General features: G+C 55.3%; 8 protein-coding genes across 8 annotated transcripts; 4 read left to right on the forward strand and 4 right to left on the reverse strand.

The window, feature by feature from the left end:
• Positions 1-653: 653 nt before the first annotated feature.
• Positions 654-5,120, forward strand: JCM15063_001226 (uncharacterized protein; the record flags this gene model as incomplete). The annotated part of the gene is made up of 8 exons (XM_076678015.1): positions 654-1,292; positions 1,354-3,932; positions 3,992-4,107; positions 4,166-4,273; positions 4,343-4,434; positions 4,499-4,687; positions 4,753-4,932; positions 5,007-5,120. The coding sequence occupies 8 exons, from the start codon at positions 654-656 to the stop codon at positions 5,118-5,120; spliced, it is 4,017 nt and encodes a 1,338-aa protein (XP_076534971.1).
• Positions 5,121-5,460: 340 nt separating this feature from the next.
• Positions 5,461-7,182, reverse strand: JCM15063_001227 (uncharacterized protein; the record flags this gene model as incomplete). The annotated part of the gene is made up of 7 exons (XM_076678016.1): positions 5,461-5,974; positions 6,054-6,314; positions 6,390-6,730; positions 6,802-6,811; positions 6,889-6,944; positions 7,007-7,060; positions 7,138-7,182. The coding sequence occupies 7 exons, from the start codon at positions 7,180-7,182 to the stop codon at positions 5,461-5,463; spliced, it is 1,281 nt and encodes a 426-aa protein (XP_076534972.1).
• A 328-nt stretch (positions 7,183-7,510) lies between these two features.
• JCM15063_001228 (uncharacterized protein) lies at positions 7,511-9,566 on the forward strand (the record flags this gene model as incomplete). Its single annotated transcript, XM_076678017.1, has 4 exons — positions 7,511-7,747; positions 7,849-8,002; positions 9,162-9,264; positions 9,344-9,566. 4 exons carry the CDS (start codon positions 7,511-7,513, stop codon positions 9,564-9,566), a joined length of 717 nt encoding a protein of 238 aa, XP_076534973.1.
• Positions 9,567-9,857: 291 nt separating this feature from the next.
• JCM15063_001229 (uncharacterized protein) lies at positions 9,858-11,199 on the forward strand (the record flags this gene model as incomplete). Its single annotated transcript, XM_076678018.1, has 6 exons — positions 9,858-9,884; positions 9,975-10,046; positions 10,120-10,434; positions 10,508-10,571; positions 10,643-10,858; positions 10,934-11,199. 6 exons carry the CDS (start codon positions 9,858-9,860, stop codon positions 11,197-11,199), a joined length of 960 nt encoding a protein of 319 aa, XP_076534974.1.
• A 131-nt stretch (positions 11,200-11,330) lies between these two features.
• MIC19 (Mic19p) lies at positions 11,331-12,105 on the reverse strand (the record flags this gene model as incomplete). The annotated part of the gene is made up of 4 exons (XM_076678019.1): positions 11,331-11,354; positions 11,425-11,500; positions 11,573-11,949; positions 12,019-12,105. The coding sequence occupies 4 exons, from the start codon at positions 12,103-12,105 to the stop codon at positions 11,331-11,333; spliced, it is 564 nt and encodes a 187-aa protein (XP_076534975.1).
• A 180-nt stretch (positions 12,106-12,285) lies between these two features.
• On the forward strand, positions 12,286-13,516 carry MRPL10 (mitochondrial 54S ribosomal protein uL15m MRPL10; the record flags this gene model as incomplete). Its single annotated transcript, XM_076678020.1, has 5 exons — positions 12,286-12,474; positions 12,579-12,742; positions 12,823-12,976; positions 13,067-13,192; positions 13,271-13,516. 5 exons carry the CDS (start codon positions 12,286-12,288, stop codon positions 13,514-13,516), a joined length of 879 nt encoding a protein of 292 aa, XP_076534976.1.
• Positions 13,517-13,646: 130 nt separating this feature from the next.
• JCM15063_001232 (uncharacterized protein) lies at positions 13,647-16,222 on the reverse strand (the record flags this gene model as incomplete). Its single annotated transcript, XM_076678021.1, has 8 exons — positions 13,647-13,775; positions 13,855-14,086; positions 14,166-14,270; positions 14,346-14,615; positions 14,690-15,180; positions 15,258-15,644; positions 15,714-15,843; positions 15,909-16,222. The coding sequence occupies 8 exons, from the start codon at positions 16,220-16,222 to the stop codon at positions 13,647-13,649; spliced, it is 2,058 nt and encodes a 685-aa protein (XP_076534977.1).
• Positions 16,223-16,414: 192 nt separating this feature from the next.
• Positions 16,415-22,223, reverse strand: XRN1 (chromatin-binding exonuclease XRN1; the record flags this gene model as incomplete). Its single annotated transcript, XM_076678022.1, has 18 exons — positions 16,415-16,961; positions 17,029-17,077; positions 17,148-17,335; positions 17,405-17,697; positions 17,773-17,906; positions 17,975-18,308; positions 18,373-18,504; positions 18,573-18,685; positions 18,757-19,656; positions 19,723-19,879; positions 19,954-20,489; positions 20,563-20,766; positions 20,833-21,119; positions 21,189-21,394; positions 21,474-21,892; positions 21,966-22,030; positions 22,112-22,128; positions 22,203-22,223. 18 exons carry the CDS (start codon positions 22,221-22,223, stop codon positions 16,415-16,417), a joined length of 4,602 nt encoding a protein of 1,533 aa, XP_076534978.1.
• Positions 22,224-22,384: the final 161 nt, after the last annotated feature.

Consider the following 22,384-nt stretch of genomic DNA (forward strand, 5'->3'; position numbering starts at 1 on the left):
TTGGTATCGAGAGATCACGACGAGTGGCCGTTGCTTATACGAGAGCGATTCGGAAGGGGCAGGCCTGCAAAAGCTTGGGCCGGAAAGCATTACCTGCTCGCAATCACAATGCGGCGAAAGACTCCTTTGACTCTTTACGAGGTTGCGGGAGCTGTCTTGTACCGGCGTATATCCTACTCCAGCAGAAGTTGGGTTGAGCGATGCGAGCGACGTCGCGCACGCGCGCGATTCGCGAACCGCGAACCGCTCGCAATCCGCAGCTCGGCTGCTCGAGCAGTCCAGCCTACAGCGTTGGGCCCCATCACCATCTTGGTGTGCTCTACTCACGCGCTCTTCACTTGACGACCAGGACTCGGCCAGCAGTGACAACAGAGCGGAGGTCACCCCCGCTCGCAGTCTGGTGAGGTCAGCGGACGATCCTCGCCGCTCTCGCGGGACCATACGTACGTCCGACTTTATCTGAGCTACTACACGAGACATTAAAGACTTCCGTGTCAGCTCTAGCCTCCGTCCCGGTGCGTACGAGGAAGTTGATCAAGAGCCGAGAGAGGAGGTGGAGCGGAACCCGCTACGACCAGCACATGAATTGGCCTGTCCGCCCGCTGACACAGCTGTACTGACACGACTGTATATGTTATACAGATCGGCGAGGCATGCGTCCGACGTCGAATGCTCACCCACTCTCTCCACCTCTCGGATCCGCTACCCTCAATCCGTTCGACTTGGTGAGCGATTTGACCGATTCGGCGAGCGCGCCGTCCGCTGGCAGACCTCTGTTTCCGCCGTCTCCTCCACCAGTGCAAGATGGCCACGATCCGTCCATGACGAGGCGCACGTCCGTCAATGACCAGTCCGCAATCGGTTTAGGCTTTCCTTCCATGAATGCCGAAGCTTCAGGCGACGTCCGGGACCACGAGCAGCCGCTCCGAATAAGCCCACCGAGCCATCTTTCTTTCCCTCGGCCTCCCCATCTCCTGCCCGAGCCCACTCTTGCTGCCCTTCCTCTGGCGCACTTGTTGGCCCTAGCAAACAGCCTATCCCGGGACTTGGCTCTCGCACAGACCGAACTCGCTGCTCAGCGGAGAGAGCTGGAGGCGATCGAGAAGCTCGCGCTGGACAAGGGCACGAGCGCTGGTGAGATCGAGCGGGCCAAGGTTCGGGTTCGAGCGACAAGTCTCGATGTTACAAGTAGCGAGACGGGTCCGGAAGCCAAGGGAAAAGGGAAAGACTGGCGGATTGAGCTTGGCAGAGCGGAAGAGCACAAGTCAGTCGAAGAGAATGCGCGCGTCGAGGTAAGTCTCCATATCCGTTTATATTCGCCCGTAGACGACTTGGCTCAGAATTGTGTTACAGGTCGATCTCGACCTCGAAGACTTGACAGAGGCGATCTCATCCAACGCCTTCGATATCGCAACGAGCCCTGTCCTTGACCAAGACGAGGCACGTCTTCGGAATCCGGCACTTTCCCTGCCCGCGGCGGAACCCCGCGAAAAAGTGAAAGCGACTCCACATACGAACAGCACAGATTCGCAAGCCGCGCAGTCCGTTTCAGTCTCGGAGCCCACGAGCTGCCCCTCAACGCTCAAACCCGCCCGTGGACGTCATGCCTCGCTGTCTTCGCGGTTCTTCGGCTCGATCGGCTCCGCCTCAATGCTGGTCTACCCGTCCGAATCGTCTAGCTCCGTTGAGCCCCAGTCGCCTATCGACGAAACCAGTGCTGCGAATGCGTCGCTTCTACCGGTCAATTCAAAGCGGAACGGCCGGTCTGGCAGCATTCGAAGTGTCAGCAGCGTCAGATCGACGTCGTCGAAAGCATCAGATGCAGGAAGCGACGCGAGCCGCAAGGGTGGGTACAACGATTGGTTCGGTTGGAAGGGTTGGAGCGGGACGACAAAGTCTACGGCTTCGCTTAAGCCAGGCATTCCACCAACAGACGTCCCCGAAGAAGGAGGAGATGAGATTGTTGACGATGAATGCGACGCCAACAGGGGCGACGAGAGCGAAGGGTTGGCGACGCCCATGCCTGATCAGTCAGGAACGATGCTTTTCGAATCAGGGACCGGAATTGAGGCGAGTACGACAATGACAAAGATCATTGACGCCGAAGAGAGTAGTCGCCAGGTACAGCATAGACCATCTGCCTCACCTACCAGGAGCATCTCGAGCCGGCGAACTTCTGCGACTCGCTCGACTGTTGCGAGTACTTTTGACGATTCGACCGCGACTTCACTCTTTTCCACGTTGTCGCCCCCTCCGACGATGACCCCTAACGGCAAAGCGTCCACACCGCCAGGGATGACCCCTCCAGATTCACCCGCAACGTCCCGTAATCGTTCGCCTGCCCCACCGCCTCTCGCCACGCGCCAGGCTATCGCAAATCCAGCTCTTTCGACCCCGCTGACTACTTCAGTGCTATCTACACCCTCTATCGCCTCGCCTCGCCGATCTAGGCCAACTGATTCGCCAGAGAATTCTCAAACATCGCTGTCGACTCATACACCTGATGAGAACCGAGATGTGTTCACTGTGGCGCCTCTATCCCAGGACACGGACAGAAACAACTCTTCAGACGACCAAAGCACCCTGAAACGCCGAACCAACCGGACAGAATCGGCCCCTCCTACGTTTGTTCCGGGCGTTCCCCTTTACACAGCGACTGGAGACGGTACGACGACGCGCCAAGCAGAAACGGGATATGTTGCTGCAGCGAAGGGGACTATCGGTCGTGCTCTCGGCCTCGGGTTTTCTGGCGAGCCTAGCAACGCCGCAAGTATTGGCATGACAAGATCCTCGTCCGATGGGATTCGTCGAGCACTGAACGGCTCGCGATCAGGCTCCCTATCTCTCTCACAGTATTCACCGTTCTCACAACATGGCTCGTCTGCCGCTTCGACGCCTATGACGCTCTCCTCGACGAATTCCCCTACAGTTGTGCATGCCACAACCTTCGCGCCTGCGCCTCCCTCTGGCTTGCCCACCACGATGGAGCTCGGCACTATCTCGGTCGAAGTCGCACCTCCTTCGCTCGCTTTGCTCAAACCAGCTACCGCAGGGCAGTCGACCGAGCAAGCAGAGGCAGCATCGGACACAGAAGACGACGATGGTCCGCTCATTGACCGATACGGCTTTATTTACGACGTGGCATGCGGGATGGCGCTGCTCAAAGAGACTCGAAGACGAGACAAGGAGAAAGATTCAAGCAAGAGCTCCGATAGGGGACAGAGGAGGAATCCGCCGAAAAAGACCAAGGAAGAGATCGCATCAGTGGGCGAGACGGCCGCGGTGACCGTCGAGCCAAGCGGCTCAGCAACACCGACACAATTGGAAGTTCACCCTCAACTCGAGGCCATCCGGGAAGCGATGGGACTCACGCCGACAATCGAGGCACAGAATACACTCTCGCCTCGAGTCGAACAACCTTCCATCGGATTTGAGGCAGTAGCGACCCCGCTGACTGATCCGCCTGCTCTGCCTCGTGAACCTCCGAAGCTTATTCGCTCACCCGATTCGGACGACTCCTCTCTCTCGAAACTATCGGGTCCACAGTCGATGCGCGCCCTCCTCGGACAATTGCGCAACATGTCAGACAATGTCGAGCGTACGCAACAAGGAGAGTGGGACGCCTTCATCCGCAAACGCCAGACAAAACTTGGGAAACTGAAACAGCAGCAATACGCATCTGTCGGTGACGGCAGCGCGACTGTCAAGGGCAAAGGCAAGCTCAAGAAAAAGGAGCGCCCCAAGACAATCTGGGGCGCAAATGCTCTTGCGGAGGAGAAGCCAGACGATGCGGACGGCACGAGAGAAGAAGGCTGGACCGAAAACCTCGTTGGCGTCGCGCAAATGGGCACAGAAGGGAAAGGGAAGAAGGAGGACTGGAACTATTTCAAAGAGCTCGTCCGGAAAGGGATTCCAATCAGCTATCGACCCAAGTGCGTCTAACGCGCTTTTCATGCTTTTCGTGCTAATCGGCTGATGCTGTCGATACTAGAATCTGGGGCGAATGTTCGAGTGCCAACGAGGCGCGCGAACCCGGTCTTTACCAGGAGCTCCTCTTCTCGCCGCGTGAGGACGAGCAACAGTGCCTCAAGCAGATCGACATGGACTGTACGCGCTTCTTCCGCTGTTCTAAGATTGCCTAAGCTGAACGTGACGGTGATTCCAGGTCATCGAACATTCCCTACGAACGTTTTCTTCGCTGGGAACGGACCCGGTGTGGCCAAGTTGCGCAACGTGCTGGTCGCGTACTCCCGCCGCAATCCCAACATCGGCTGTCAGTCATTCCCAAATTGCCGCTAGTGTCTCGAAGCCTGACATTTCGCATTGTCGCAAAACATGACAGATTGTCAAGGGATGAACAACTTGGTGGCCACCTTGTTGTTGACGCATCCTGCCGAAGAAGACGCATTCTGGGTTCTCGTATGTATCGTCGAGGTATGTCTGAGGTGTGCTCAGGATATGTCGGAGGATGCGCTCACTGAGCATCTCTCCCTTGCAGAACATTCTGCCGTCGGATTACTATACATCACATCTGCTGGTCTCACGGGCGGATCAACAAGTACTCAACGACCTCGTTTCCCGGCTGCTCCCAACTATCTCCGCACATCTCGAAGAGCACGGTGTGGAGTTGTCGGCGATCAGCTTTGGCTGGTTCCTCAGTCTCTTCACTGACGTGCTTCCGATTCAAGTCAGTCTCTCTGCAAGCTTCTGTCAGAGCGTCAAGAGGATTGACTAATCCCGTGTCCTTGTCAGACTCTCCTGCGCGTCTGGGATCTCTTCTTCATCCACGGCACGGTCTTGTTGTTCCGCGTGGCCCTCTCGATCCTGAAACTGCACGAAGCGGAACTGCTCGCGTGTGACTCTGCGGCCGGTCTCTACGGCTTGCTAGGTTCCCTTCCGGGCCACATCTTCCATGCAGACAAGCTTCTCAAGGTGGGCCTGCGCTTGCAGTTTCTGAACTCAGGACCAAGGCTGACGAGCGTCTTCTTTCTTCGTTTTTGACCTAGGTCGCGTGTGAGGATCTCGCGTCGTCTGTCAAGGATCGAGAAGTCGCTGCCTTGAGACGTACTCACGTCTTGGCGCTGCAAGAAGAGCTTGGAATCGCCCCCGACGATGCTTGAGCGCTCAAGGGAACATAGTTCGCAGTCTCAACGCTTCTGTTTTGGCCCACGAGGCGCATCCGTCACTCGTTTGTCTTACTGTTATGTTGTTTATTTGTCGTTCTCAGCTCTCGCACATCCGCGATGCTCCTTGTTGTGACTCTCATTGCATGGTAAGAAAGACAGCTTTTTACGCATATCGCGTGGAAGTCAGCCCAAAGATTGCACTGGTCTGGACAAGCCGCAGCAAACTCAGGACTTCCGATAGCAAAGACAACAGCAGGTCTACGTGTGTCTACTTGCATTCGCCCTTGGAAACGAAAAGTTTGAGGTTGTGGCCGCCGGTGGGTATTAGCGCTACTTACGTAATCTTGCCCTTCTTCCTCGGGTGCACAGTTGGATTCTCAGGCTCGACGATGATGATGTCGTCGTCTGAATCCGTGTCGATGCGGCCTGCGCCAATTTCGGCTAGGTCATTCCCGATCGCCCTTTCCCACTTTTCTTCAGTCGATAAATCGTTTGAGCCCGGACGTTTTTGTCCGCGTATCGCACCACCATGCCCCGGGGACTCTTCCACTGACGAGGTCCCAAGATCCCACGTCCTCATCTCGTCTCTTAGCCATGCTTTCTCATCCTCGTCATACCTGTCTTCCACACTGCGGATCTCTGGCTTGTCCTCATCGTCCTCTTGCTCGAATTCCCACTCATCCTCCTCCTCGTCTCCGCTCGCCGGGTCCGACTTGATGAGAGAAGATTCAGGTTGGCCCGAACCGCGCAAGCGATCTTCGATGGCCTTGGCTCGTTTCTCCGCTTCGAGTCTCGACGACGCAGCGAGATCGCGAGCAGCTCTAGCAGTGTTGCTCTGAGTTCGACGACTACTTAGCGAAGCAGGATCAGAGTCAATTCTCGTAAAGATACATTCTTGCGAGGAGGACGAAGAGGGACGATTCTCACCCTTTCATGCTGATTGGCGTCTCTTGGATTTGCTCGCCCTCTTCGTCTTTCTTGACAATGTCTGCGCCTAGTGCGATGCCTTGACCGACGAACGCGTCTTTGCGGGTAACTCTGCCACCCGGCTTGCGTGCGATCCGGGTCTGACGCCCAGTCGTGCCGAGAGTGACGGTACTGCCTCGTTCTCTGCGGGGTTTGCTCGATGTAGCAGATCCAGCAGCTGGTACGCGACGTCGTCGTCGCTTTTTCTTCACGGCGCCTCCACTGCTCAACGCGGACGCGCATGATACCCAGTCAGGACATGCAAAAGTGATCGATGCGATGACTGCAATGACGAACCAGGTGTATTCGAATGTTTCGTCTCGCGCCAATGCTCGATCATTGCCATCGTAATCTGGATGAAGCGTTCTACCTTGTCCGTAGAACCCGTCTCCGGTGTAGCCTCTTTGGCGCAACGCGGCAATCTCGCCTCGAAGTTGGGTGTTGACTTTTTGAAAGGCGGCACTGTGGTTCATCTCGCGAATGTGGGCACACTCGTGTGCCATGACGTAGAGCAGAAAGTTCCACGGCAGGAATCGACCATCGGATTTGCGACGCAACACGATCTCGACAATCTCGCCCGCGTTCCAATTCCTTCCAGCAAACACTGGGTTCGGTTCGTACTCGACAAACGAGTTGATCTAGAAGGGAGAGAGAAATGGGCGTCAGGAAGTGAACGGATCTCAGGTTGAACGGGCGAGATCGAGCGCACGCCGAAACCCCTGCAGGACATACGGTACACTCGGTTAGGCCAGAGGTCGTTTGCGTGCTTTCGCAATAGACGCGCAGGTGCGCTCACCATTCTTTCATGACGGGCTTGAACTGGGCTGCAAGACACTTGAGGAGATGCAGCGCCTATGGAATAATCCCGGGTCAATGCCGAGATGCAAGAGAAGTACGAGATCGTTCGAGTGTACATCTTCGTGATCCGGATAGGATGGCAAGGAGCGGATAAAGGTGATGTGATCGTTCTACAGGAGGCTAGAGATTCTGAGTGTCCGAAAGCGCAACACGAGTCGCAAGAAAGCGGACTGAAGCTGGCGCTCACAGGATCCTGTTCTCGCGTATTGAACCTTCGATGTCCTAGCGGCATAGTCCTTGCGAAATGAAACGAGAAGCGAACAGAGCGGAGCTATGCAGGAGAAACTCCGGCGAAGTGGCGCGTTTCGGTGCAAGCGGCTGCAGCGGATACTTGAAGCGGGATGTCTGAAATTGTCTGACTCGCGACCAGCGCAAGAGCAAGTGAGGTGAGAGGCAAAGAGCCGCAACCGGGCGACATGACTTGTCTGTAATTACGTATGCGCGGCGAATTGAGGGCAAAGCTATTTGACTAGATCGTGAAATTGATATCGCGCCCGCCCTCCTAACTGCCCCCCCCTCTGCTCCCTCCCACCCATCTCCCACGCCTGCACCAAATCACCATGCAATCCCTCGACCAGCCCCTCGACGCCATCATCCAATCGAAGCGCAAGGAGCGCCAACCGCGTCGCCAACGCGGCTCACGCCCGCAATCGGCCAAGCAGGCTGCTGGCGTCGCCCCCGCCAAGGGCGCCGCTGCACCGGTCAACGCCGCCCAGGCTGTTGCTGCGCAGGTGCACGTCGGTGACAAGATCATCGTCTCCAACTTGCCCGACGACGTGAACGAGGCCCAGATCAAGGTGAGACCTCGACTCGATCGAACCCGCCCACGTTGCTCGTCCTTTGGTCTCCCTCGCCCAGACGCGTACTGACGATCGGACTCTGCGCCTCTGTCGATCAGGAACTCTTCCACACGACCTGCGGTCCTGTGCGCAGCGTCAACTTGTCGTACAACGCCCAGGGCAAGTCGAAGGGAACCGCGACGATCCAGTTCCAGCGCGCCGACTCGGCCACGTCCGCTTACCAACAGTACAACAAGCGTCTCATCGATGGAAGTGGGTCTTGAATGTTCCTTACCTTGTCTCTCTGCTCTCGTCGCCTTTCGCTCGCTTTGAGATCGCCCGCACAACAATCGGACCACCCCACCCAACATCAGCGTTGCCCCGAGTTCCGGCCTTGAACGGCTTCGGACTGTCGGTCGATCGGAAGCATCAAATCATGCCTCGGGTTGAAAGACCAAGGGACGACGGTCTTTGCACCCCCGTGACGGCCGAGCTTTGCACGCCGGGATCGCGCTCGCGCTCGTCCCCGAAGCCAATGAGGCTCGTGACTCTACAGAGAACGGCTCGACTCACCTCGAGAAGAAAGTTCCGTCTGTTGCACAACTTCGATTGGTGGAACTCCTCGGGGTCGACCTCAGCGGCGCCGAGTCCTCGATTCTCGACCCGCATCCGCGCGTCTCCGACCGATTCCTCCTCGGACTTCCAACCTAGCCTGCGTGGAGATCAGGACCAGGGGCAGCAGGCGACAATGTTCGAGAACCGCATTCCGAGCCCATCACATCCGTATGGACACGAATGCGGAAAGGGGCCCTTCTGTTGGGACAGACCCCTACGCAGCTCGACGGCCAAGCAAGGCGAACGAGGAACCTCGTTGAAACCTTGACTTGCGCTACTCCTCCCTGCTGCTCCCCCTGCCCCTCCCCTTGTCAGGCGAGTCCGGGTTGAAGGTGATGGTTCCGGAGACGGATCGGGTATCGCTATCCGACACCAGTCCCATGGGCTGAGGCCGAGCGTCGTCAAGAGAACGATCCCAGAGTCGAGATGCCCCAAGAGCACATTCCTTCGTGTCGCTCAGTGACAGACGTGGTACTGGATCGAGCGCTGCCGAGGCCTCGAAGCCTCCAAGAGGCAGCAACGATTCCGCGCGGCACATTTCAGACGAGCTTGCACGGCTTGTCCGGTCGTCGCTGGCGCTCGTCGAGATCGAGCAAGATTGTTTTCGGAGCGTCTTGCTCGAGCTTCGACCCGAGACAGGATCAGCAACAGCGAACTGAAGAAGCAGAAGGAACAATGAGATCTGACGCACTCGAACCCTTGTTTTCCTTTTCCTGCATCCTCCCTCCGTCCTTCCCTGTTTCTCCCGTTCTTCCCCTCCATCTCTCTCGTCTCACTTCTGTCTCTCCGATCCCGCCGACATCACTTTTCACATCAGAACGACCGATGAAGGTCGAAATCGTGGTCGACCCGTCCCGCGCCGGACGAGCTGGCGCCGGCGCGTCGCTCTCTCAACGAGTCGCACCTGCTGCTGCTTCTGCGTACGTCTTTCCGCATCTCGCTCGTACGCCACGAAACCCGGATCCCCGCTAAACATGCCTGTGGTTCTGCGTCTTGCAGTACGGTCGCTGCAGCGTCGGGATCTGCGGTTCAACCTGGTCGTCAAGGTCAAGGAGCTCGTCGCGGTGCTGGAGGTCGCGGACGAGGACGACGTGGTGGCAAGAACGGAGGAGACCGTTCGGAACGACCAGCGGCGACGGTCGAGAGTCTCGACCAAGAGATGAGCGATTGGCAAGCCTCGGTTCAAACGAGCGGTGATGCCAACGCCGCTACGACTGCTTGATTGCCCATTTTGTGATCCAAGGTTCACGTGTGTGTTTTGTGTACAATCAGTATGGTGGTGTTTTGCAGTCGATGGAACAGTGCACACCTCTTCCCTTTCCTCCCTCGAAATCAATATGCTCTCTTTATTCATGAATGCTCATCTCGGTCGTGATCAAATTGCTCAAATAATCGAAATAAGAGAAGAGAGCGAAGTCGTTGCATGCATGCGGCCGCTCGAACGCGCACAATTGCAAGGCATCTCCGCTCGCCTTCTCTCTCTCTTCGCATCAAGTCAATCCGTCGCACGATCATGAGTGCACTCTTCCCGCCCATCAAGGTCCGTCCTTCTGTCATCGCAGTGTTTTGCTCAAAGCGTCGAGAACCTAGACTGAACTCCGCGTGGTGACTGGCTTTGCGACACCTCCAGCCTTACAAGTCCGAGATGTTTCCCGTCTCGGACGTGCACACGCTGTCTATCAAACAGTACGGAAACCCTCAGGTGAGTTTGTGTCGAACTCAACATGTCCTCGTTCGGCGCTGACACTTAAACCCCACTTCGGGTCATGCTCCAGGGCTCTCCGGTCGTGTTTGTTCACGGTGGACCAGGTGGAGGATGTGACGCCAAAGACGCGCAGAGGTTCGACCCGAACCATTACCGCATCATCCTGTTTGATCAACGTGGATCGGGAGATTCTACTCCGCTCGCTTCGTTGGTCGACAACACGACCCAACACTTGATCGACGACATGGAAAAGATTCGTACGCACTTGGGGATCGAAGGACAATGGCACGTGTTTGGAGGCAGTTGGGGTAGTACGTTGAGTCTCGCCTACGCGCAAGCTCATCCCGACCGCGTCAAGTCTCTCGTCCTGCGAGGCATCTTTACCGTACAACCCGAGTCCGCAATCCTGCCTTTTACGATGACATATGAACTAATTCTGTATCTCTCGTGCCGTCTAGCTCCGTCGATCTGAACTCGAATATTTCTATCAAGGACCGGGCACGAGCGATCTCTTCCCCGAATGTCAGTTTTCACACTGTCCGCCACTCGTTCGAACTCGAGACTGATTTCTCAGAATCTGATATGCTTTACAGACTGGGACGATTACATCAAACCGATTCCCGAGAACGAACGGTCCGACATGATCTCGGCCTACTACAAGCGATTGACTTCGGAAGATTCGGCCGTACGTGCCGAAGCAGGTCGAGCGTGGTCAAGATGGGAGATGGCGACGAGCAGGATCGAAATCGATGACAAGTACCTCGAACGCGCGGATGAACCTGGGTTCGCCGATGCCTTTGCGAGGATCGGTTAGTTTTTCACGCCCAGAAAACCCCCCTCTCGTCTTTTCGAGCTCACCTAGGATAATGTCTCTACTTGACCAGAATGTCACTACTTTATCAACGCCGGATTCTTCCCTCAAGACGGACATCTGCTCTCGAAAAGCGAGATGGACAAGATTCGACACATCCCGACTTGGATCGTTCAAGGTCGATACGATGCCGTGTGTCCGGCTCGTACGGCGTGGGACCTACACAAGGCGTTCCCGGAAGCGCATTTCGAGATTGTCACGGCTGGACACTCGAGCGCCGAAACGGCGATCGAACGCAAGTTGATCGATGCGACCGAACAGGTCAAGCAACTCGACTAGGCTGGGTCCGAGCGAATTCACAACGGCGAAAGAACCCCATGAGCGGGCGGGGCGTTTTTTCATTTTGGGTCGAAAAAGTCACGCAAAGAAAGAAAGAATAAAGTAGTAACAGAGAAAACGAGGGCAAAGCTCTAGTTGACCGAAGCGATAAAAGTCTATCATCGCAGACAGAATAAAGCGGGTTGTTAGCGTAAGAAGAAAAGGGACAAAGCACCAGAGAGTCACCTTTTCGAGTTGAGCAACGGCCTGCTTGAACGATTCGGCTTCTGCTCGGCATTCGAGCGGCGTCTTGCGATTCTTCCTGCACACGTGCAAGCACGGCAGAGACTTCAATACCAGAAAGGATCCGAGACCAGGATGAGGAGTCACGTACTGGAAACAAGATGCGAGTTGTTCTTTGTTCGATTCGAGGTGTTTCCATTCGGACGTCTCCTGTCGAGATTGCTTGATGCTCGCAGTTCGTTGTTCGAGTTGTTTCAGGTCCTCGAGGAGGCTCGCACTGTGCGCGAGACCTGGTTCGTTTGCCGATGCGGCTCCCTTCTCGCGGTCGAGGTTCTCCTTCTCGAGGGCGCGCTCAATCTCCTGTCGGACTTGGTGCTCCTGCTCGCGCAGGTGTTTCAGTTCCGACTGAATCTTGAGTTGGATGTGGTGGTCGAGCGCTTCTTGCCGCGATGACGGCACGCCGGTCGTCGAGGATGCATTCGTCGAGCTCGACTCAGTCGAGAGCTGGTTGATCAGCGTCTCGGAGAACTACAAAGGGCAAGGGGAAGGGAGTCAGGTCACGAGAGGCGTCGCGAAGATGGCGAAGGCGCGACGCACTTGAACGGGCGAATCTCGGTTCGCGAAGAAGGTTTGATCCGCTTTCGAGTTGATCTCTTGTTCTGGTCTGGATGTGCCCGATCCCATGGCTGCAGTTATAACGGCTGTCGTGTCGGTGAGGTCGAGTCGGAACGAGACGGAGCCGGCAATTCGCGCAGAGTAAGCCTATTCAAAACGCAAAACTATTTCAATTGGAATCGATTCTCTCACCAACTTGCTGCTCGCGTCGTTGCAACCCAGCTACACGAGGACCACTAAACATCCGTCATGTCGCTCACTCGCCTCATGTCCCGTCTGAGCGTCCACACAATCCCAGCTCGCGCGGCCAGCACGCCGTTTGCAGTTGGTTCATCTTCATCGCGCATCTCGTCGCCTGCGCCCGTCGCAACAAGGACCTATGCGACCCACGTATCGACCCTGTCCAACTTGTCTCCTGCTCCTGGCTCGAACCACAACGTGAGCAGAACACCACTCCTCTGTCTCGGCGCATTATCAACACTCTCGCGCGCCTCGCTTTCTCATCTTACTGACCGTTTCGAACCACTCGTGCGGACTTGCAGCGCAAGAGGATCGGTCGAGGTATTGGTTCTGGCAGGGGTGGAACATCGGGACGAGGTCACAAAGGTCAGGGTGCCCGCAGCGGCAACGGCAAGCCCAAACTCCACTTTGCGGGAGGACAGACCCCGATCACACGTGCATTCCCGAAACGCGGCTTCAAGAACCCGTACGTTTTCCATCTCTTGTCCAACCGTTCGACGTGTCGGGGGAATTACTGACTTTGTCTTTTTCTGGTTCACTCGACAGTTCCAAGCAAGACTTGGTCCCTCTCAACCTGGAACGCCTCCAACACTGGATTGACAAAGGGTTGATCGACCCGACACGACCAATCACGATGCGAGAGCTGTACGAGACGCGCTGTGTGCATGGAGTACACGACGGTGTCAAGATTCTCGGAGATGCAAGTCTCGCTCGCCTACTTGTTTCCCCCTCTTTCTTTTGCGAAAAAAAAAAAGGCTAACCTAGGTTGTCCGGAATTGGTATCTGACAGGGAGCACAATACTTGAAGACCCCGAACCTGCACATCACGGCATCGAAAGCTTCCCAAACCGCGATCAAAGCGATCGAACAACTGAACGGCACGTTTGTCGCCCGCTACGAGAACCGCCTCACGCTCGTAAGCACTCCTATCATCACCTCTCAGGGATGATTGCTGACTCACGTTGGGTTTTCGTCCGTTTTTCCCCCTTTTCAGCGCGCTTTGATCCGACCGTTCTCGTTCTTCAAGAAACAGCTTCCATTGCCCGGCAAGGCCAACCCCGTCACCCGACGAGACCTGCTGTATTACTCGAACCCGAAAAACCGAGGATACCTCTTCTTGCAACGACAACAACAGCAGCAGCAGCAACAACAAGTCGAAGCTGGAGAGGGACAACAAGAGGCGGAAGAATTGGTGAGAGGGCAGGTTGAAGGAACGGCCGAACCGACAACACAGGTGTAGAATTTGTCCATGACATCCACCGGACTTGAACAATTACCATTAAGCCAAAATCCGACTCCGAGAGAGAGAAACGAAGCGATAATGGTCATTCTAGATCAACATTCCGGGATCACCTGTGAATATAACAGAGTCAGATTATGCGTATCTTGAACAGGAAGGTGATGCAAAACTTGCGGCTGGTCATCATGCGATGAATGTTGCTCGACAGAGTCGTACCGATCGCTCGATGAGTGGCCGTACCATTGAGGTTTCTCCCTTTCTGTTCAAGCAAGACCATTCACCTCAGGCCTCTCTTCTCCTGGCTATATGTAGGAAGGACAGGAAGCAGAAGAACGCACGCCAATCCCGACCAACATGTTTTTCCTGCCGTTCTCACCGCCAGGACAGCGCTCCCAAGCACTCAAGAGCTTTCTCAACGTTGGGTATTCGCTCGCGATGCCTTCTGCGATCGGTTCGGTTACTCCTTTCATCGTGGCTAGCATCTTGATGTATGTGTCTTGCATCGATTTCCCACATGGCAGATTTGCCTCGCCCGTACCGAGGATCGACAAGTGCGACAACTTGTGTCGTCTGTTCAACCGTTTTTCACAATCTTTAGTCTCCCATCTTGCCATCGAGAAGGAGAGAGAAACCTATGGGAGGCACTGACTGGTAGGGTTTCTGACCAATGTCTAGGGTGAGTTGTTCAATCCAATCAACCGCTTGTTCCACCGTTTCGACGTTGATAATCATGCATCTCGAGGCAACTTGCATCCTATCGTCTCGCGAAATTCGAGGTCAGAGAAATTTCCTCTTACAAACCTTGGCAGTGCGCGAAATCCAAATGCACCTCATGAGGGCGAGTTCGATCTCGTCACGGTTTGGTTGACCTGGACCAATCCCAGCGGGCTTGATCGCGGGTCCCGGAGTTTCTCCCGCTTGTACCCGCAGTCCGGCTCGATACTCTGCCTGTCGCACTCTTTCGAGATCCCGGAAGAGTGCATTGACTCCAAACACGAGTACGAATAGGTTCACGTGCTGAGGCATTTGCGATTGGATGTTTGCAATATGAGTTGTGAGCGTGTTGCGTGCAATGTGGCCCGACAATTCAAGCGCGGTTCTGCAGAGGCGCACGTTCCGCGCGAATCAGCTAGACTCGAAGAGAATCGATGAAAGTGTACGGATCTGACATACAGTAAGACTAATCTCGAATCTTCCTCGACAATGATCGTCTTGCCATCTGGCAGAGGCAGAAACATGTTGCGCTCGTCGTCCCACTTCGTCTTGCAGATCCTCGTCCATCGGATCGCGCCTTCGCTTCCGACGTCCTGTCTCGTTGACTCGGGCCGTTCGACACGGCAGTTGTGAAACTTCATCCGTTCTTCGATCTCCTGACTGATCTCCAACCACGGAGAGGGAGTTTCCTTCTTGCCCTTCTTCCTCTTCTTGTTCCTCCTCGTGTTGTCGTCTGCTTCGGTACCCGAACCCGATTCGAGTAGCGAATCGAAAGCCTTGCCAGAGAAATGTACGGTCAATTCAGCTGCCGTGAGTGATTTGTCTTTGGTTCTGAGCGCATTCGCTTCTCGCAGTTTGATCCGTTCCTGCGTTTCTTGTTTCTTCAACTCTCGTTTGTTCGCAGCTTGTTCCTTCTTTGACACCTTGTCGTCTGATGTTGTCTTCCGAGTCTGTCGGGATCGAGCGGATTGGGTCAGGAGGAGTCGTGAAGGGAAAAGGGGTTACTCGAGCGAGAGCAAAATGTTACTTTGGCCGAGACGTCCTCTTCTGTTCCACTACCATCTTCGTGCACACTTCGTTGGCGCTTCCCAACAGGACCTTTTGCTTTCGCTTTGCCCTTCTTCTTCTTGTTGCCATCGTCACTGTCTTCGAGGTAAGCTGCCCATGGATCCTTCTCGGCAGTTTTACTCTTCTTCTGTGTAGGCACGCGAGCGACGAAAAGGTCGTCATCGAGGTCATCGAGATGATCTTCAAACGCCGATTGAGGACGTTTCCCTTTTGCCTGGTTCGTGAACGGTCGAGGCGCAGGAGAAGAAGAGAAGTTTGTAAATCGAGACGAAGTTGCAACAGGGTCGACGATTTCGTAATCGGGTATCGTAGCGAGCGTATTCGCTCGTGCTGGCAATCGCTTCCTCTGTCATTGAAGTGCATCAGCGTCTGAGCGAGAGAGGGGAGGAAATTGAGGGAGAAGGTGTATCCTCACGATGGGATCATTACTAGTCGAGGCCGTGGTCAAAGAGGCGCTTCTCGTATATTTCGTCGTGGGCTCGTCCAGAAGGTCGGACAAAGGAAGGAGATCATCCGATGAGGTGCGCCAACGCTTTGATGTGGTGCTATCAAGGCGCGCGTGGATCAGTCTAGGTGCAGTCAAGACAACGAGGCAGAGTGAGGGGCTCACCTGTTACTAGGCCCAGTGACCACCACGACATCGTCATCGTCGACTTCGACGAGGCGAGATCGGTGCGAACTGGGGAAGCGAGGCGGTGAAAGGTGCACCTCGTCTCCACTACCATCACTCAATTCGATCACATCTGCCGTAGCCTTGAAGCCCGAGTCATAGTCTCGTGTCGTCTGGAAGTTGGAGGTCCCGCCGGAAGTCGTGTTTGGCGTAGGCGGATTCGACGAGTGCATCGCTCGATCCGGACGAGCTCGAACGGGGGCCAGTCCAGTGACGGACAGGATTTCGATCCCATCAGACGATAGCGTGTCCATCCCTGAACACAGGCGCCAAGTGGAAGTCGCGAGGCAATCGGAAGGTCAAGTGAATAGTCGAATGAACTCTCAACTCGCTCGCGCGCGCGTTCGCGTCGCTAATGTCAACGGAATAGCTACCGTCAAAAAAACTTCGTTTGCATTTGCAGGTGATAACAGTGCCAGATCCCCTGAACAATAGTCACTCCTCCCTTAAGCATTAACATTCGTAGCCTGTGCGGACGTTCCCCTCATCGCGCCCCTGCCTCGTCCTCCTCCTCCTCCACGACCGACTCCACCCCGGGGTCCGTGTCCACGGTGTCCTCGAGGAGCGTTCAAGTTGGCCGGAGGAGGAATTCCAACTCCACCTCGTCCTCCCCCACCTGCAACATGAACCGCGTGCGGTCCGGCGCCTCTCGCACTTCCACCTCGAGGACCTCCCTGTCCTGGACCTGGATGGTTTCCGAGCCCTCCTTGCACGTACATCCCCGGTTGCTGCTGCTGCGAGAACTGTTGCGGCGCGGGAGGAGCAACGAATCCTCCTCGACCAAATTGAGGACCTCCCCTCAGCGGGTGGATCCCACCTCGAATTCCGAGCGTCTGACCGAGACGCTGTTGATGCGTCTGGGGTTGAGTCGACGTCTGACCAGTCGGAGCTGCAGCAGCGAGTGCCGGCGCGGTGCCATTTGCGACAGAGCCGAACGAAGTCGAGGGATCGACCGAGCGCTGGTTCGCGCGAAGGATTTGCACTCCACCGTTTCTGTTTCAAGCCAAGTCCTATCAGCTCAAGCTCTTGGCTCTTCCTGGCAGGAGAACGCAAGACTCACGCGACCATACCGCCTCGACCACGTCCTCGACTCGGCGCCGGATGGAAACCTTTCGAGGATATTTCGCATCAGTCATCACAATCAATGGAGCAACGCACGTAGAGTTTAAAAGGGCTCACCTCCAGCAGGGAGGCCATGTGCTGGGAGCACAGTCGGACCCCCTTTCGGACCTTGCTTGAATCGAGCGTTCTTGTTGACTGGCGCTGATTTGGCAGGAGCCGCCGGACCGATCCCGACCGCGAATTGAGGGCTCGTCAGATTCAAGATCGCATGAGGTGCAACCGTAGCGCCTCGGTACGGTGAGCAACTGGTATGTACGAATCCAAAGCGTCAGGATGAGCTCAGTGTCGTTTTCATGATGATTTGAGGGACTGACCGGTCTCCAAGGGTGGTTCCGCTCATGAACTGGACATCGAACACGACGTCGATGAAAGTCGACTGAATGCCGACGACAATTCCCTTCGCCGAGAGGGGCACGTTGCCAGACTCGACAACCGTGACAACTCGATCGCCAAGTCCGAATTGTTGATCGCGCAGGCGTTCCGCAGCGTATTCGGGTTTGAGGAGGGCTTGTCGAGGGATCCCTTTGATCAGGGCCATCTTGAGTTCATCACCTTGCTTACGCTGAACGCAAGAATCGGCAAATTTTTCGATCGCTTGCACGGCATCCTGTGAGAAGGGGCAAGAAGATCAGTCAGTGAAGGGAGCCATCAACGTGAGAGACACGCTCGCAAGGAAACGCACCTTTTCGAGCTGTTCCGAGTACAGAGGAACACGCTCAAAGTCGCGCACACCCTTCTCCTTGATCCAGTTGATCAACTCTTTCATGCGATGATCGACAACTTGTCTCTCGAAAATATCGTGAGCGTAAGTCAAATCTGGTCAAACACGAGCTGCAGGTCAGACCGAGAAGCCAAGAGAACGACCAAGAATGCGCAAGACTCACCTCCTCGACGTCCGAGAGCGGTCGCGACTTCGGGGAACTTGTTGCGGTACTCTTGAATGAGCTCGACTGCTTTTTGACTGTATTCCCATCCACTGTCTCCTTTCCTGGAATAGCCCAAAACTTTTTGTCCTTTCGCTTCAAACTTGAGGTTCAAACCAATGTTGACTCGCTGGTCATTGTGAACGACGAGAAGACTCGAGCAGATTTTGGAGAGTGCAAGTCCCGACATGTTGACGATCCTTCCGAGCGAATGAGCCGGCGCATAGTGCGATCCACTCAAGCTCGCGAGGCGAGTCTTGAAAATGGCGTTCTCTGCCTTGTCGCTCGGGTAGTACTACAGCAGAAAGAGAGATCAGTGATTCGCTCTGGATGAACAGAGCAATGATAGCGAAACTTACAGCGATACGGATAGCGAGATGATCGCCTTCGTGGCCAAATACTTGAGCCGGGGCTCCGTAAGGAGAGGTGCCGAGGAAGAAGACATTGGTGCCGACAGGATGCTCAGTAGCAATCGGAACTGGTGGTTGCTCCTATCGCCGATCACAAAATCTGTTAGCTCGGCGCGATAAGTGAGACGCGCCATGACCTTGAGACTGACAACGTAACGAGCATCCTCCGAGGTGACATCAGTCACGGTAGCTTGAAGCGCAAACTCTTCCGCCTCTTCCTCCCATTCTTTGACAGCAGAACCATCGTCTTGACGTTTCAATCCTGATGAAGTATAGCTCGAACGTCAGTAGGGCTTGGGCAAATAGTCACGGGGCATAGGACAAGGCACGCACCTTTGAGCGGTCGGGCCTTGACGATGATGTCGACATGGCCGATCAAGCAAGCTCGCGACTTTGAGTACACGTGCTCGATGCGGTCAGAATTCCGTTTTCGTGCAATGATCTCGCCTTGGCTCAGAGGCCGAGGGATAATTTGCCCGTTGTTGTCTGTGTCGTACTGGAAGAGCTCGTCCGTGATCGAGTCGACGAGCGCTTCCCGCAAGTAAGGGTAGCCAACAAAGACTCGTTTACCGATCACTTGACGAGCGATTTGTTCACTCGTGAGGTCGTCGAACGCGTTGTCGAGCTGGATCACCATCGTCTCTCGTCGCGAGTCCGATTGGAAGACGTTGACGCCGTGGAAGCCGAGCGAAGCGGTGTACGAGATCGTGTTGAGCGAAGGGAAACCTGAGATGGCATCCTTGCCGAGCAACGCTCCAGGCAAGAGACCCTTGACGAGCGAGAGTCCACCCTCGAGAGTAGGCAGATGGTACGCCTCGAGTCGGGTATGGTTGTGCACGAGATCCGGGAAGAACCCGGGCAACGACGTCGGATAGGTTTCGTCAAACTTCTCGTCGTACACGAAGCTCCAGCTGTCTCCAAACGAATTGCGTGCGTTCTCCTCGGCGGTCAAACGAGGTGCGCGAGTCGCCATGGTTTTGAGCAGTCGTTCTTCGTCGATGAACGGGATCTTGACGATCGCTTCCCAGTCCTGCTTCTTGCCATTGAGATCTTGGGCAAAGTTGACTGGGTAGAAATCGATGATGGGCGAGGTCGGGTCCGACATGAGATCGCGGAACGCGGCCGGGATATGCTGCGACGAGAGGTCGGGCAAGACACCCATAAGCTGCTCGAACGGTCGGAAAGGTTTGCCGAGGTCAAAGTCGAACTTGTACGACGCCGCTTTGCTCAAGTCTGAATCAAGCCAGAAAAATCGCCATAAGCGGTTGCTTCTAGCAGGAGGAGACGATGAGAACGTACCGGTCATTTTCGGGGCATAATGGTAGTTGTAGAACCATCCCCAACTTGCTACACCCCGGTAGTAATAATGCAGAACCCACTGCAATCCCTCGATATAGCGGTACGCAAGGTCGTCGATTGCTTTCGGCTCCTTGATCGGATCGAATTCGAGTTTCTCCTGTGGGAGGGATCACAAACAATGTTCATTGGCGTGCTTGCCACTAACAGACATCAGGGCGAGTTTGGGCGTACCTTGTAATAGTCGGCTTTCCACACAACCATCTTTTCCTGAATTTCTTTCTCCATCTGTTGCTCGAACTCTTCCTCGTTGTATTCTTGCGCGACTTCAGCTTTCTCGTACTTTTTGAGCACCCGCTTGATCGCTTTCTGCCACTCGGCCTCGTCATTGGCTTGCTTCTTCTTGGCTTGACGCTCGACTTGCCCGTTCAGGCTGAGATGCACGATGCCAATCTCTTCAGCTTCACTGCTTTCATCGCCATCCTCTTCCTCGGTACTGAAGCCATCTTCCTCTTCCTCCTCCTTCGCCAATCGGATAATTTCTTCGTCAAATTTGACCGTTACGAGGTTCTGTCCCTCGTCGTCGAATTCGTCGTAGGTGACTACCAGTTTGAGGTCGTCCGCAAAGTCTGCCAGGAACTTCTTGTCCTTGGCAGCGAGATCGTTCGGGAATTGGTAACTCGCCTTCTCGGCCGTTTCGAGCGAGGCGAGCGAAGTCGTCAGGAAACTCTGCAGATTGGTAAACAGCTTCTTCTGAGATTCAGTCAAAACTGCGGTCATCAAACACTTCGGTCAGTAACACGGTTCACTGGAAGGTTTGACCAAAGGGAATGAGAGCCTGACCGAGTCGTCCTTTCGCTTTCGCACTTGCCATCGCCTTCTCGAGGTGTTTCCCCTTTGCTTTCCCACCTCCGTTCTGTTTGCCCTTGAACCAGTTCGAATCGGCAAACTCGTACTCAAAGTGTTCGCGCTCAAACACTCCGAGCTCGTTGAGAATCAGCTGGAGACGATCCACGTTCAATCGTCCATGATCGTTGATATAACCGCCTATTACACAGCCCCCTTGTCAGTGACGAGTCGCTGTGAGCGATGAGATGAACATAGTTAACTGACCAGCTTTCGGTAAGACACGCTTGTAGATTTCGAACAAACGGTTTAGAGCGCCTTCATTGATGTGCAGTCCAGGCAAATGCGGCAAGAAATCGTTTCCAATAAAGATGTTGAGCAGGATGAAGTCGTCAATGATGCGTTCGAGATCATACTCGAACGCGGGTTCAGAGGAAGTCGCTGCCGACGTTTGCTGTTGTTGCGACAGGATCGGTCGTAGCGAAGAGAATTCGAGATCGAGGTACTCTCGGAAGAGCGACAGGTGCATCAAGAAGAAATTTTGCGATTCGAGTCTGTTGGCAAGGTAAAGCGTCAGGAGATCGAGATGGGGATTTGGCAAGACGGCAGAGCGAGGCACGCACCCTTTTGCTTTGCCCTTGCCACCTTTGGGTCCGAACGACACTTCCTCACGCAAGAGGCAGAAGTGAGGATCGTGACTCAAGAGTCCGAGCATGATCAAATCTGCGTCGAGACCGTACAGGCAGTGTCGCATGTTGGCGTCGTAGCCCGGTTGAGCCTTGGTCAGCCGGATATACTCCATTACTTTGTGTTCACCTTCTCCCGGAACCTACAATTCACAGCAACAGAAGCGAGTCGATCAGCTGTTTGTTGCTGAGATGTGCGCAGATAGGAGGATTCGATTGTACCTCGTGTCCCGACAAGATGATCTGCACTCCTCGCCAATCGGCGTCCTCGGTCACCTTTTTCGCGATAAAGTACTTGAGCTGTTTCGATAGCCGCGCCATGAACGGAGTTCCGGGCGTGATGCAGTTTGAATCGAATCCCTCGCCCTCGGGAATCTCCTCGCCACGGCGTTTCGCCTTTTCGAGAGTCTCCTTGGCCTCCTTCGCGGTCCGGAATCGACGCGAGCGCTGCTGGTTCATCTTGGCACGAGGTGCGACGCCATCGATCGCGAGAAAGAAGGTCTTTTTCGGCTTGATGACGGAGAACAGGTGCGAGATGTAGGCAAAGATGGCGAGGAAGATCTGTTCCTCGGTTATGCGGAACGACGCATCGTTGTCGTTCGGATGCGAACAGTTGTGAATGATGCCGTTCATGTCGAGATCTGGATGATGCGAAAGGTGCAGCCGAGGTCTATCAGCGAGCTGGGCGCGGACGATGAGACAGGAGGGACGGACAGAGTGCATCGAATTCGGGAATCCGGTTCTCCTGGATGAGCTGGGAAATGAGAGGATACCGCTCCCTGGAGGCGAGAATGAGCACGTGAGAGTGAGTACATGCACGACAGTCGGGAATCGGAGGCGGGGCGAGACGCAAGCCTTACGACATGAAGCGGAAGAACTGGCGCAGCAGGAGAGCATGTCAGTCGGCGCACGAGGTGTGAGTGGGGCATGGCTTACTCACCTTGGGGATACCTGCGCGGGTTGCGGCGGCATGACGGGACAGCGGATCGGGACGAGACGATGGGGGACAGCGTCAGCGCCTGCCACCTGTCTGCTCTTGGATCTGGTCAGGAGGTCCAAGAACTTACCCATCGCGAGAAGAGAGTCTGTGAACCGAGCGAATGTAGAGGAGAAGCGAGCGGTAAAGTGGCGTC

This window comes from Sporobolomyces koalae, assembly GCF_050403365.1.
Source record: "Sporobolomyces koalae JCM15063 DNA, S_koalae_JCM15063T_v1_ctg11, whole genome shotgun sequence".
NCBI classification, from domain to species: Eukaryota; Fungi; Basidiomycota; class Microbotryomycetes; order Sporidiobolales; family Sporidiobolaceae; genus Sporobolomyces; species Sporobolomyces koalae.